This window comes from Amborella trichopoda, chromosome 9 (assembly GCF_054954075.1).
Source record: "Amborella trichopoda isolate Santa Cruz 75 chromosome 9, AtrichopodaSantaCruz75HAP2 v2.0, whole genome shotgun sequence".
In the NCBI taxonomy this organism is placed as follows: Eukaryota; Viridiplantae; Streptophyta; class Magnoliopsida; order Amborellales; family Amborellaceae; genus Amborella; species Amborella trichopoda.
Window position 1 is genome coordinate 1,376,578 of NC_142344.1, and position 15,109 is coordinate 1,391,686.

Below are 15,109 nucleotides of genomic sequence, written 5' to 3' on the forward strand. Positions count from 1 at the left end.
AAATGTGGTTTGAATATTAGAAATCTCTGTGATAGCCTTAAAATATATTTTCATCGTTAGTTATACAATTTAAAACTTCAAAAATAGTGTAGATCGATAGATCTATGAGAACTTGAAAATCTTGAAAATCTTGAAAATTGATGGTCCAAAAATGTGTTACAAAATACACTATTTCCAAAAGTTGAGATCCATTTTTCTCTTGTGTCCATGCATCTTGATGTCGAGATGATCAATTTGAGGATATTTGGGCATCAAAACAACCTCTTCTAGTGAACATTTTGAGGTAGGCTCGTATTTGATTGTTTAAAGCCTCAGCTCTACATAAACTTTTCCCTGAGAAGTTATAAAGGGTACTTTTGTTCCCAACCATCCTAGTTCTCAAATGATGTGATGTAATATGGTATGAATGGTCTTACCAGCCATTGGACAGGGCTGATCTCCACCCAACTCTTTCATGAAACTAATACACCCAATCAAAGGAAATCAAGCCAAAATGTTGTATGCTCGCAGGAGCATATCGTTCGTTCACTCAGTTGGGCAAAATCCTATCTACGAATATTTTCCGAGGACCCCAATTTTGGGATCCATAGACATGTGCCTGAAAATAATGTCTCAAGATTGAACATCGACCATCAAATTTCCAATTTATGGACAGTCAGATTTAAGTGTAGAGGAACTTATAATCTGGTTTTCACTTTCTAAAAATGCACATATCATCACTTTAAAGTGAATCTAAAAATTTCATATGGAAAAACCTTCCGAGTAAATTTTTTTCCCAAGTGATTGTGTAAAGTCTTCTGTAAGAATATGCCAAACATTCTCAAGAATGAAGTACTAATTTCTTCCATTTCCAGTGCCAAAGAGTTTCATTTGTAGAGTTAAGCGCTCATAAGGTTTCTCTAAACTGTCAAACAATTCTTGCCTTTTGCTATTCACCTTTTCTTTTCTTTTTTATTTTTACATTGATGTAACAGGATTTAGTGTAATAGTATCACAACCTAATATACCCTCTGTAGAGTTTATACTGATTAAACCAGCCCTACTGCTTTCTCAAAGGAATGATCCTTTTCTCATGCTTTGATTTAGATAGATAGGGTCTTGCCTCTTGATCAACATATGGCCCAACTAAGCTGCCATTTTGCCCCAATTAAAAGATTCAATGCACCACTAAGCGATTGCCAGCAATGATTAGCCCACACTTGGGCTTAGATTCATTGGGTTCTTGAACCCGAGTCAGCAACCGACTTGGCTGAGTCAATGAGATACACATGAGAATAAACTTTTTTCATCTGGGCCTCACACTTCCAAGTAGCTCACATGAGTCCGAACACGAGGCATTGACTTTTTAATCAATGGTTACCAATAATTGGTCTAATAAGGGTGAGGATCTTAACCTTTTCCCTAACCTGTCTCAAGCCTAGGAAAAGGATATAGATTGCGTTAAATAGACAACCAACGTAAAATTTTGTCACATCTTGAGAAGAATGGAGGAACATAATTCATACGGCAGACCCTAAATAATTGAGATAAAGCTTGGATGATGATGATGAGCGGTTACCAATAATCGGAGCAAGAGCATGTACCATTCGTGAAATGGTGAAAACGGCACCGATCTCTCACTATAATTTCACGATCGAAAACCTTTGATATGAACTTTGTAGCAGAGTGGCAGTCCCCACAAATTCTAAGGTTCTTTACCACATGTATAGGATCATGAGGAGGCAGGCTAATGAACCCAAAAGCAATAGCAATCTTCTCACTATGATAATTCAAAACATTTTCGCTTTCCTCCCCTTCGAGATCAAAAAGAACTTCTTTGGTCTCTGGCTGATATCCTGCCACCCTTATCTTCCGCACAATCTCTTCCAAAGCCATGTGTATCTCTTTGGCTTGAGGGTGATTTCGATCACCAACAAGAAAATGGTGCACCTCACCATTGGCTTCAACCGAGCTCCACCCTGGTGTTTTGAGCACTCCTCTCTCTCTCATCAAGTTCCTCAAGCTCGTAACATCATCCCATTTCCGAGCTGATGCATATATGTTCGATAAGATCACGTATCTCCCACTATGGTGAGGTTCTAGCTCGATTAAGCGCTTACCCACCTCTTCTCCTAACTTGAAATCACCATGAATTTTACAGGCACCAACTAAGGCGCCCCACAGACCTGGGTGTGGTTTGATAGGCATGCAATCTATGAATCTAAGGGCTTCTTTCAATAAACCGGCCCGACCAAGCAGGTCGACCATGCACCCATAGTGCTCCACAGTGGGCATGATACCATAGACCTTCGAAATCGAATTGAAGTGAAACCAACCCTTTTTGACTAAGCCCGAATGGCTACAAGCACTCAAAACCCCAACAAAGGTTATGGCATTAGGCTTCACACCCATGGCCCCCATCCTCTCAAAGAGGCTCAACGCGTGCATGCCATGGCCATGCAGGGCTAGACTAGTGATCATAGAATTCCATGATATCACATTTCTCATGGGCATTACTTCAAAGACTGAAAGTGCATTTTCAATGCTACCACATTTGCCATACATGTCTACTAGTGCAGTTCCAATGATGACATTGAGCTTTAGCTTATGCTCTTTTATGCATGCATGCACCCATTTGCCACTGTCCAATGCTCTCATCTGAACACAAGCCGATAGTGCACTAACAGTAGCACTCTCAGACGGAGCAAATCCATGATCCAACATCTTTCTGAACAGCTCGAGAGCTTCTCGGAAGAGACCACCATGAACATAACCAGAGATCATGGTGCTCCATGATTCTACATTCCTATTAGGCATCTCATCAAACACTTTTCTAGCTTCGTCGAAATGACCTGATCTCGAATATCCAGTGATCATGGCATTGTATGTGACTGTGTTTCTCAATGGCATTTGATCCAAAAGGAATTTCGCAGCGTCAATTTCGCCGGAATTTCCATAACCAGTAATCATGGTCGTCCACGACACAACATCTAAGGTAGTGATCTCATCAAACACTCGGCGTGCTACATCAGTTCTGTCACAACAGCAATACATATTTATAAGATTATTTTGCACAAATATATCAGAATCAAGCCCTGTTTTTACAATATGGGCATGAAGCTCAAACCCCAATTGAAGGTGAGATAGGTTTGCACAAGACCTGATCACAAATGGGTAGGTGAAATTATCAGGATAAATGCCACTACTGAGCATTTGGTTGAAGGTTTGAATAGCTTTTACTGGTTCAGAGCTCTGAGAAAAGCCTCTAATGATGGTGTTATACATAAATGGAGTAGGGTTTTTGAAATGGGCGAAAATGGCTTGGGCATGATCGATGTCGCCATGATTGGAGATCGCAAAGAGGGCCAATAGCCTACTAATCGTGAAGGGGTCGAAGGATAAGCCCGCTGTGGTGATATGGGCATGGAGTTGCCGGAGCTCGAGCATGGTGGTGAAGGAGCCTAAGGCTTGGACAAGGCTTGGGTGATGGAGATGAGCAAGCATGGTAGAGAGAGAAGAAGCCATTTTGCGGGATGGCGTGCGTGGAGAGAGAGAGAGAGAGCTCAAATCTGATCCACTGTGTGTGAGAGTAAATATCCTCTCAATCAAGCAACCACCTTCGTCTAAGAGAGAGCTCAAAGCCTCAAACGAAGTCATTTCATCAATTCTAACAGAGAGAGAGAGAGAGAGAGAGTGATATCCCCATTTTAGAGAGAGAGAGAGAGTGATATCCCCATTTTAGAAAGAGAGAGAGAGATTCCCTCTTTCTTTTTTTTTGAATGTGGCCCCGTCTTCATGACAAGACCTTCACTTCAAAAACGTTTCCATTTGAACCTCTTCCCTCCATTTCCATTTGAACCTCTCCTCTCTCGATCTACTCCAAAGCCATTGCCATTCGAACCTTCCCTCTCTCTCTCTCTCTCTCTCTCTCTACACCCAAGCCCATTTCCATTTGAACTTCCCCTCTCTCTCTACACCAAACTCAATTCAACTCTCCATGACTACTGGTCCTCTCATAGCAAGAAAGCTCCCTCCAATTCTCTCACTACTAGACTCATGCACCCACATGAACCAACTCAAGCAAATCCACGCCCACATCATAATACAAGGACTTTCTCGCTCTAACTTCACAGGAAGTCGCCTCATTGCCTTCTGTGCTGTATCACCCTATGCTTCAATTGATCATGCAAAGCTAATCTTTGCTCAAATTCAAGAACCCAGTATATTTACATGGAACTCCATGATCAGGGGCTTATCAATGAGCTCAAACCCAAAAGAAGCCATTGTATTTTACTCCCAATTACTCTGCAAAAACACCCAACCGAACAATTTCACCTTCCCGTTTGTGATCAAAGCTTGCACTGAAGCTGCAGCCGTGGAAACAGGGCTTCTACTCCATAACCATGTAATCAAACTTGGGCTTGAGTTGGATGCCTATGTTCTCAGCTCTCTTATTCATATGTATGCAAGTGGAGGCAAAATCGACGCAGCGATCAAGCTCTTTGCCGAGGCTTCTGAAGAAGAGGTATGGGAAATTTTTTAGGATTTTACAGTCTTTTGACTTCATTTACAGATTGCCTTTCTGTGCCTAAGTGATTGCATTTACAGACTGTATCTCTCTCTTTCTCTCTCTCTCTCTCTCTCTCTCTCTCTCTCATCACAAATAACTCACTTGAAAAATCTTAGCTTTCAAGGTGGTCTCATGGAACGCAATGATCGATGGGTACGTGAAATCAAGAGATTTACAGAGTGCTCGTTCCATATTCGATAGAATGCAACAGAAAGATGTGGTTTCATGGAACACCATGATGAATGGTTATGCGAATTTTGGCCTAATTGAAGAGGCACTAATTCTGTTCGATAAAAATCCAAAAAAGAATACAGTCTCTTGGAATGCCATGATAGCTGGTTACACAAAGTGCGGTGATGTTGAAAATGCTCGAAAGTTCTTTGATCAAATGCCAAAGAGAGATGTGATTTCATGGAACTCTATGCTCGCGTGTTATGCACAAAGCAGCCGATCCAACGAAGCGCTGAATCTCTTCAAACAAATGCTTTCACATGACATTCGGCCGACTGAAGCGACAGTAGTGAGTGTATTATCTGCTTGTGCTCATTTGGGTGCACTCGATCAGGGCAAGTGGGTTCACAATTATATTGATCGCGAAAAAGTACGGCTCAATGCCATATTGGGAACTGCTCTGTTAGACATGTATGTGAAATGTGGAAACCTTGGCAGCGCGGTTAAGGTTTTCGAAATTCTCAAAGAGAAGGATGTCTTGGCATGGAACACCATGATAGCTGGTTTCGCCATGAATGGCTATGCTGAGAAGGCCATGCACCTCTTTGTACAGATGCACGACATGGGATTTAAGCCTGATGATCTCACATTTGTGGGCATGTTAAGTGCATGTAGCCATGCTGGGTGGGTGGATGATGGATGCCGTATCCTCAAATCCATGTGCGATGACTACGGCATCGAGCCCAAGGTCGAGCACTATGGGTGTGTCATTGACCTCTTGGGTCGAGCCGGCTTGCTCGATGAGGCAATCGAGCTCATAAGCAGCATGCCCATGGAGCCTAATGCGAGTGCATGGGGTGCACTTTTAGGAGGATGCCGAATTCATGGCGATGTAGAGCTTGGTGAATGGGTTGGTCGCCGACTAATCGAGCTCGAACCTCACCACAGCGGTCGATATGTACTTTTATCGAATATTTATGCAGCTGCGAATCGCTGGGAGGATGCGAAAAGAGTGAGAAATATGATGAAGGCGAGAGGAGTCGCAAAATCACCAGGTTGGAGCATGATAGAGATTAAGGGGATTGTTCACCAATTCTTAGCCTCAGATAGAATGCACCATGAGAGTGAAGCTATCTATGCCATGTTAAATGAGATTACTAAAAGACTAAGGACTGAAGGTGGTTATGAGCCTGATACTAAGCAAGTATTGTTTGATATAGGTGAAGAGGAGAAGGAGCATGCATTATCAGTGCACAGTGAGAAGTTGGCCATTGCTTTTGGGTTCTTGCACTTGGGTTCTGATGAAGTTATTAGAATTGTGAAGAACCTTAGGGTTTGTGGGGATTGTCATAGTGTTACTAAAATGATCTCTAGGGTTTATAAGAGAGAAATTGTAGTGAGAGACAGGAATAGGTTCCACCATTTTAAAGATGGAGTGTGTTCTTGTATGGATTATTGGTGATTATTGGTGATTCACCAAGTTTTGTGAGAAAAATTTTTCCGTCATCATGTAAACTATTCTGATTATATTTACCAAAGTAATAAGGGATATAAGGGTTTTTGTTTTGGTCTTTTCATTTCTTTGATGTTAAACTCTCATACCTCTATTGCAAATGATTTTATTACTTTGTGTTAAGGTGAAATATAGAAAGATTATGGGAGAGGAGGTTTGGTATAGTTTGCAGTTAGCCTCTGACTCAAGCTTAGTTATAAGGTCATAACATTTATTATTTTTGCAGTGTTATCTTTCATAGGCTCTATTAACTGGCACAGATACCAGTGTCTGACACAAATATGAGTGTTAAAAAGACCAACTTCAAAATTGGCTTTTTCAGATATAATATAATTGTGTGTCACTAAAGGAGGGGGATTGGGGACTTTTATGACATTAAACACCATTAAAAGTGAAATGTCCAGAAGAACTGTGCAGAAAAAAGCATTGAGGTTTCTAAACTCTGGAGTATCAGACACAATGATGTGTCCTTGTTGTGTTGTTTTGCACAAGAACTACAGACACTCCTGTTCATCTTATAAATAAGATAGGGTCAATATCTTCGGCAGCCAGCAGAAATTGCCAAGTAAAAATGACCAAAGTAAGAGAACTATAACGTTTAAGATTTACTGGAAGTGAGCATATTTATACATGAATGAAAGTAACACAATATGTAATTGTATCTATTTTATATTTTATTCAACATAGTTTAAGCTTTAGGGACCTGTGTCAATCAAGGAGTGTGACCATATATACAGACTTTCAGGTACTGACCCTTCAGGTTAATCTACCTCCTAATCCAATCTTTTTTTATGATAAATAAGTTTATTGAATTTTTAAATAGTAGAATGATAGATCAAGATTCATGTAGTCGATCTAAAATAATTAAAAAAAAACTTGATGATTATGATGATAATAAATTTTTTTAAAAATATAGACAATAGAAAATTCTATTAGAATCATATTGACCAGACACTTACAAAGATGTATCCTTTGCTTAGACACTTTGAGACGAGGATATTATAGAGATACATGATGGATGAGAAGCGGGGATACTAGTTCATGGGCCCTATCATTGCTAACCACATATATATATATATAAAAAAATATGAATTATATATATATATAAACTTAGCTATTATATTGGCAATAATAATTATATGAATTTATCTTGTTATATTGGTTTTTTAGGCTAAAGTACTAGACATACATTACACTCCAACACCTATATCATTATCTATTTGAGGATCATATTTTCATGAAAACATGATGCTTTATCACCAACTTTTAGAGATTCTGTTTTTATAAAGACATTTATTAATATAAGATGTAATAAAACATCGCTAATTTTGTGGGTTTAAAATCCAAACAGAAGCCCCCATGAACCAAAAATAAAGATAGTACTTGCGTGCACGATAGGTACATCGTTATATTTGTTTTTATTTTCTTGATACCAGTTGTATTTCTTTATGCAAAGTCAATATTTAGGGAAATTTTTACATTTCTTTATGCAAAGCCCACAGATTTCTTGTCTTTCTTCACAACAACTACTTGTTAAGGGACTGGGTCGTCGCGGTGGTAGCACCCCTGCATATCGAGTTAACACGTTGTGATTTTCAATTCTGTTGACGCCATCTATTAACACCTTAAAAAAAAAAAAAAAAAAAGCAAATTCTCTAAGTTAGCCGAAAAAATGGGTAGGTGCCTATCTTCCCCGTTGAATTATCCAAAAAAAAAAAAAACATATTATGGGGTTGTATGCTATGCTGCAAATTCACATTCAAACAGTTCTTCCGCACTAAATTATCCAAAAAAATAAAAAAATTATTATGGGGTTGTACACTATGCTGCAAACTCACATTCAAACAGTTCCTAGTGGCTAGCACCACTTAGGAAATTGGGTTTTAGCATTGTTTATGGGGTAGACATTAGCATATAAGAATCATTACCACCATCCAAGTTTTATCCCAACTATATTAGCAAAGAATTTCTTGTTATTTAAACAAAGATAAGCATTAAGAAGCCACTATACACTGCTTATGGGAAAAATGTACAATGTTTCGCTCATAAGCTCGGCCCCATCCGATTTTTTCGGATGGTATGGATAAATCGACCCCACCGGACATACTATGTCAGGTATGGTCAATTTTTCATGCAAAAATCACACACTTTCGCCTCATGGCATTTTTAAGGGTTTTCCGAAGCATTAATACGGCCAAACCACTTCAACAAATAATTGAGATGATCGAATAAACGAATTTGTCAACAAAATGGTTGCTTTGAAAAAAATTATTTTATTTGAGTAACTTCTCAAGCATTTTATAAGTGAAAACCTAAAATGCTTTTAACATGGGTTTGAATCCTAAACTAGCATTTGTATTTAGCGATCTGGCCTAGAGCAATAGTGTGCCAAACTACAAAAATCCCCTACTTATTCTGGATTCTATAACCAGGGCAAGGCAAAATATTTTAATGAAAATTCATGTGTCTTGGATATTAATCTCAGAACAAGTGGGGACAATTTCATCATTGGGCTCGTGCCACTTAGGTTGAGTGTCATGCATAAAAACCCCAATGTTTTTTTTTGCATCTATACCTAAGGACACGTGAGAATATTTTTATGAAATTATTTTTAAATAAATTTTTTTTTTATGTGATTAGGTGTGGGAGTTTTTTTTCCACTAATTAACTACCAATCGGTAGAAAAAATGTTCAAATTTGCCCTAAGTGAAACTTTAGAGGACTTTCGGACAAAAATGCGAGTGATCGTGAACACGATAGAAAGTTAAAAAAATGAATGTAGTAATAAATCAACTTTGGTTCAATTTCTTTTCGAAAAAGTTAATATATCCTAAAATATCCTCTAGAAGAGAGTGTTCTAAAATTGGAGAACCTTCAAAGTTGTCATCTTAATCTCGAGATGTTTGGATATAAAGAAAAGCAAGCGGTTCAAATCCTACAAATAGTGCATCTCATAACAAGTTATTAGGACCGTCAATTTTTAATATTTTCAAATGTTTTATAGATCAACTTGATCTGTACTATTTGAAATTTTAAATTTCATAACTACGGATAAAAAAAAAAATTTAAAGCCATCATAGAGTTTTCGACATTAGAATTACATTTGCAAACGAGTTCTAAAGATGCGTCATACTTCTACAGTAAATAGAGGGCACCTTATACAAACCTCACCCATTAATCCTTACTCGAGTACCAAACTAATGTAAGGTTAAAAGAAAGGAAAAAATTTATATAAGTGTGAGGCTCTAAACAATCAAATTAGGGGGCACCTCAAAAAATTCATTAAAAGAGGTTGTTTTGATGCTTAAATATCCTCAAATTGATCATCTCGACCTAAAGATTCATGAACATAAGAAAAAAAATGGATTTCAAGTTTTAAAAATAGTGCATCCTATAATGTATTTTTGGACCGTCAATTTTCAAAATTTTCGAGTTTTTATAGATCTGCTTGATCTACACTATTTTTGAAGCTTTAAATTTTATAATTAGAAATGAAAATATATTTTGAGATTGTCACAAAGATTTTCAGTATTGAAACCTTAACACTATTTGAAGGTGCGCTTTACTTTGAATGTTTAGAGCTTTGGCTCTATAAAACCGCACCCTAAAACAAATGAATCAAAGTCGCACTCTAAGTACCAAAGTGACTTCGCATGGAACAAAGGATAGTAAATCAAGGTCTATATGGCACTTAGAGTGACAAACCGGCCTCAAGTTGTTCTAAAAAAACAATGAAGCAAAGTCGATTCACCGCATGAAGTTCAGAAACATACTTAACGTTAAAAAAAATAAAATTTATTTATACTTTACATAACTGTTGAGGGCATTTTTGTCCTAAGGTACCTAACATTTTTGGTAAGGGTTTGATGAGTTTGGCTACTCAGTAAGTGATCATCATAATCCTAAAAATAATCATGGTTGAAAGATATCAATATTTTCAAAAAGGAGATCTATTTACATAAATGCATCAACAGTTTCACTTTAAAAAATGCATAATTAAGTATAATCCGAATAATTGAACTGCATACAACATTTTAACGGCAGTGCATAATTCAAAGGATTTCACGAAGTACCCTACTGACGTCCCAAGTAGGTCACCTATATACCCCATCAACGTCCTGATGGGTCTACTTAATCCCTATCGGCATCCCAGATAGGTCCATTTAATCCCTACAGGTCCACTTATACCTCACCGGCGTACTGGATGAGTCCACTTAATCCCTACCGGCGTACCAGAGATAGGTCCACTTATACCTCACCGGCGAACCGGATGAGTCCACTTGCATACTTAAAGTGTTTCTAAATCTATTTAAACATTCAAAAGCAGCAATATCATGTACTCAACATATCACTGAAATTATTAATATGAATTTCACTAAAACCATTAATAACAGTGACTTTCAATAACATTTCAAAAATAATCAGTCAAATATTTTGGGCTCAAATTCAGAAAGGTAGCAGTTCATAAAGACATTCTAGCATAATTTCCAATCTAGTATGCATAGAAAAACTCTTATAGAAATCCAAGAATACGGAATTATCACAATTTATGGGATGTCAATTCGCAAATAAACGTTTCACAGACTATACTATAATCAAATGCAAAAATATCAGTTTTCAAATAATAAGGCAGTCATTTGCACATAAAACTTATAAAATAAAGATCCTGGACGGAAATATCACTATTTATTAAAACAGACTATTTTTCAAGAAGATGATGTGACTTACAGTTGCTCATCAGATTTGATTCATCGGAACCATATATAGGTCTGGACCTTCAAAATGGACTAAGAGATTCAAGGTTTAGAGTCCTTAAGCTTTACTTTGTACGATTATTGCTCTCGCCTTTTTATTTTCTTTGGCAGAACTAACCCTTCTCGGATGGTCAAGCCCCTTGAAATTGCCGACTACATGGCAGAAGTAAAAATTATATAAGCGAAGGAAGACCTCACTACTAGGCTGTTAAAAAAGGATGGTCGGAGAAAGACTACTCTAAGAGAAACATCAAAGCGTGCTTTCTTGTTACCCTCAGAACTCATACGTATATAAGGGATATAAGGGAGAACTTTTTTTTTTATAACGCCGCATCAAAAGAGGTGTCAATAGAGAAATGGCACGGGGCACATATTAAGGCACCTAAAAGGTTAAACTTATCCTTTTGAAAAGTTAAGAAAGGAAAAGATGGTGGATCTAAGGTCCACCCAAGTAGAAATTGTTTGTTCGCATATTTAATAATATTTTGGCTTTTGAAGTTTTTTAAGAAAGGCTAAAAGAATGGTCTCTATAGTGTATTATTATCACAAAGAACTTTTACTCAAAATTATTTCTGGATATATATATTTAATATATTATTATTATTATTATTATTATTATTATTATTATTATTGATATTATTATTATTATTGATATTATTATTATTATTGATTGATATTACTATTATTTTTCTTTTTTTATTTTTTTTTTACGGATTATTACACTACTCTTACGAAGTATATACTCAATATACTACAGAGACACTTGCTACCCTTATCATATAATGGAGTAACTTTTGTCTAGGGGTATTTTAAGTAATTAATGAAAGATAAAGTAAAGTTTTTTAATAGAAATAAAACTAGAATCCAGTTTCTATGTGGCCAAGCCCACATATATAGAAATGCAAACCTATTAATAAATCTACTTTTGAGATGGAATTTTGCAATTAATTTTTAAGGACTTTTAATCTCTAACATGGAAATCATGAATATGAAAAATAAGTAAATTTTAAAAACTAGAAATAATAATTTTAGTAAGAAAACATTTGGACCGTTAGTTTCCATTGTTTTTAAATGGAACACCTACTTACATCTATCTTTAACATGGATGCTTTACACTTTTTGGACTGCATATGTAGTCATGCAATCCAACCCGTATAAAACAATTTTTCATAAAGCTATACTAAAAACTGACATCATCGATACGTGACATCATCTATGTGGGGTATTAATTATTTTCTAACCACTAATAGAAAGCCACTGGTTTCTTATAAAAATATGAGCAAACTACGTACGGATATTATTGAGGTGATCGATTACCAAATGCACCCACCACCCCCTCTTCCACGACAATTTTTTTCCCTCCGTTGCCTCCTGTCCGACAATGCAAACACCGAACATGAGGTTTTTATTTTCGTAGGGTGAGTTTGCTATCCAGTGTTTGAAATACCGCACAACTCTCTCTTTCTCCTCCCCCTTCATTGTCTCTCTCTAACACCGCCAGATTCTTAGAGAAAGCATGTTCTTTAAGCTTCTCGATTCAATTAAGGGAAGTTGATTCAATGTCGGAATGGAGCTTTCTCTTCTATCCAATGAACCTAAAGTTTCTTTGGTTGTGGTGTCTAGGGTTTGAAGCTTCGAGTCTAAGGTTTGGGATTTCAGGTTCAGGTCATGTTTCAGAGAGGAGAAATGATTGGCCACCTTCCTCCATAAATCAGTGCAACTCGCGATGAGGCTTTTCTCATTCTCTAAAGTTTCAAATACCTTATGCAAATTCTGAGTTGCCTCCATTAAAGTGGTAGCCATGATTCAAGCTCAGTTTTCACATAGAGAAGAAGAAAAACTCTTAAAATATAAGAAAATAGAGAGTTCATATTTTGCAGAACAAAAACGTCACCACATAGGATTCATTGAGGTTGAGAAACCCGTATTGAGGGGTATCAATTAGATCAAGCCATAGCCAACAGCACGAGCAAAGACCATGAGAGGTATGAATGTGGAGATCTGAGAGGTCTTTGAAAGATTGCATTCAACCATTAAAATAAAAAAAAATATCACTATATCTTCTATTTTTAAGTTTTATTTCTTGATAAACTCAATATTTTAAAAAATATCTTCTAACCTAAAGTCATTTTAAACCTATCTTTTAGCCTAAATAAATGTAAGAAATGCATGCTATTTTTAAACTCAATCTTTCTCTCTCTTCACTTATATACCCTAAACTTTTCTCTTTCTCTCTCTTCTTACGTTTCTCTCACTCTCTTTACTTATATACCCCAAACTTCTCTCTTTCTATATCTTTCTCTCTCTTTTTCCTGTTTCTCCAAATACCTCTCTCTCCTCCCAATAACCTATCACCTCCATGAATCTCTTATCTTTCTTCAGAAGTTTGGGAGGATGGCTTTTAGAAAAGACATGTCTTTTTAGATTTGTTTGGTCTAAAAAAACATGTTTAAATTAGCTTAGGGGGTTAGAATAAATAAAATCTACATATTTTATGGCTTAAGATATCTTTTAAAACCTTGAGTCTATTGTGAAAAGAAACTTAAAAATAAGAAGTATGGAGATATTTTCTCTTAAAATAATTCCAATTTAAACACCACCAACCCAATTAATGAAATGGGGCATCAGTTTCCCTCTAGGAAAAGGTTTATATGCTTCCCCTACAGCATAGAAGTTCTATCCTCCCCCTACCATCCAGCTATCCAATTTTGATCAAGAGAGCCACTCACCATTTGATCTTAAATCCAATGTCTCAAAGTATTTTATTTTTAGTTTTTTTCATACAAATTCTATGAATATGAAATCTGGTACGTATCATCTTTTCATTGGGGCGCACCTATAAAAAATATTAAAAATAATTTTTGGATAAAATATAATGACCAAAATATCCCTTGAAACTTTCAGGGTAATTTGGTGATTATATTTTATTAAAATATTTGTTTATATTCTTCGCTAGTTCGAGTTTAATAGATGAATGGACGTCCAAAATTTGGTGTCAAAATAGTGTATCGAAAAAAAATTAAAAATAAATTAGTATAGAGATGTAACAATGTGATTGGGACCCTCCATTCAGAATGAACGGTTGGATAAGGGGGAGGATAGAACTTCTATGCTTAAGGGGAAACATAGAAAGCTTGCCCTTCTCACTTATCCAATAAAAGCCTTTTCTAATGAAAGCCCTGTTCATTACTCTCCCAAATTTGGTTTCTTAGAGGTTTTTGGAAATCGGAGAATTAGAGAGAGAGAGAGAGAGAGAGAGGATGTGAGAAAAAATAAACTTGACAGCCAAAGAAAAAAAGAGAATGAGAGCAATAAATAAGGCTAGTAGGTTTTTAAAAAATCAAATAGTTATTTGGTATTTCAAACATCACACAACAAATTCACTTAAGTTTAAACAATATTTTGTATTTTGGACAAGGGACAACTTAGAAAAAAACTTGCCTTGAGAGGAAATAGTTCTCGTAATTTCAAGGAATTCATAAGACCCGATAGTGTTAGTACATAATTTATCCTAAAAATATTTATTCTATCAAAAATACTTTTATTTGAAACAATTTGAATTACAAATCAAAAAGTATCTCAATAAAAAAAAAAATACATTGAGTACATTCAATATATGTATATATGTACTCCATACGCCCAAGAGCAGCCTAACAAAACTCGAATATAAAATTTGAAAACGTGAGCAAAGTACCGAACACGGCGTGCATCTAGAGAGAGACAGAAAGCTCTCATCCAAATAGAGAGAGAAACCAACAAATTACGGGTCACCGTTACTGCCCTCTGCCCTTCAAATTCCACCTGTTCACATAAATTCAAGCCGCACATGACCTAGAGAGAGAAAGACTTCTTTAGAGAGAGAAAGAGAAACGGTCAACGTACATCTTAGATTGGCCGCCAAAACTCTCGCCAAACACGTCCGCATTCCTCTATTTCTCTCTCTCCAAAACCCTCTCAGCCCTCGCCGTTGTCGCCAAAACTCCGACCATCTCCTTCATCGGAAATGTTCCTTTCCCGGTCGATCCTGCCCTAACCCTAATCAGGGGTTTCGGCCATGGATTCCTAGCTGGAGACTCATTCTCCGGCGACAGGGAAACCTAACACCCTGATTTCCGTCCATCA

The 15,109-nt window shown here is 36.8% G+C and overlaps 2 protein-coding genes across 3 annotated transcripts; one reads left to right on the forward strand and one right to left on the reverse strand.

The window, feature by feature from the left end:
- Positions 1–894: 894 nt before the first annotated feature.
- LOC105420933 (pentatricopeptide repeat-containing protein At5g66520-like) lies at positions 895–3,731 on the reverse strand. Its single transcript, XM_088846895.1, has 2 exons — positions 3,140–3,731; positions 895–3,013 (listed from the first exon to the last, which is right to left on the reverse strand). The coding sequence occupies exons 1-2, from the start codon at positions 3,634–3,636 to the stop codon at positions 1,555–1,557; spliced, it is 1,956 nt and encodes a 651-aa protein (XP_088703021.1). The 5' UTR covers positions 3,637–3,731; the 3' UTR covers positions 895–1,554.
- LOC105420934 (pentatricopeptide repeat-containing protein At5g66520) lies at positions 3,714–6,291 on the forward strand. 2 transcript variants are annotated; one of them, XM_011626483.3, is made up of 2 exons: positions 3,714–4,504; positions 4,674–6,291. In XM_011626483.3, the coding sequence occupies exons 1-2, from the start codon at positions 3,977–3,979 to the stop codon at positions 6,180–6,182; spliced, it is 2,037 nt and encodes a 678-aa protein (XP_011624785.2). In that variant the 5' UTR covers positions 3,714–3,976; the 3' UTR covers positions 6,183–6,291. The 2 variants fall into 2 exon arrangements, with proteins under 2 accessions (XP_011624785.2, XP_088703020.1); XM_088846894.1 differs by having other exon boundaries at positions 3,715–4,504; positions 4,666–6,291.
- Positions 6,292–15,109: the final 8,818 nt, after the last annotated feature.

Coding starts and splice junctions, on each gene's coding strand:
- LOC105420933 (XM_088846895.1), bottom strand. CDS start 3,636: ATGACTTCGTTTGAGGCTTTGAGCTCTCTCTTAGACGAAGGTGGTTGC. Junction 3,014..3,139: donor ACCTACCCATTTGTGATCAG/GTCTTGTGCAAA, acceptor CTGTTGTGACAG/AACTGATGTAGCACGCCGAG.
- LOC105420934 (XM_011626483.3), top strand. CDS start 3,977: ATGACTACTGGTCCTCTCATAGCAAGAAAGCTCCCTCCAATTCTCTCA. Junction 4,505..4,673: donor CCGAGGCTTCTGAAGAAGAG/GTATGGGAAATT, acceptor TTAGCTTTCAAG/GTGGTCTCATGGAACGCAAT.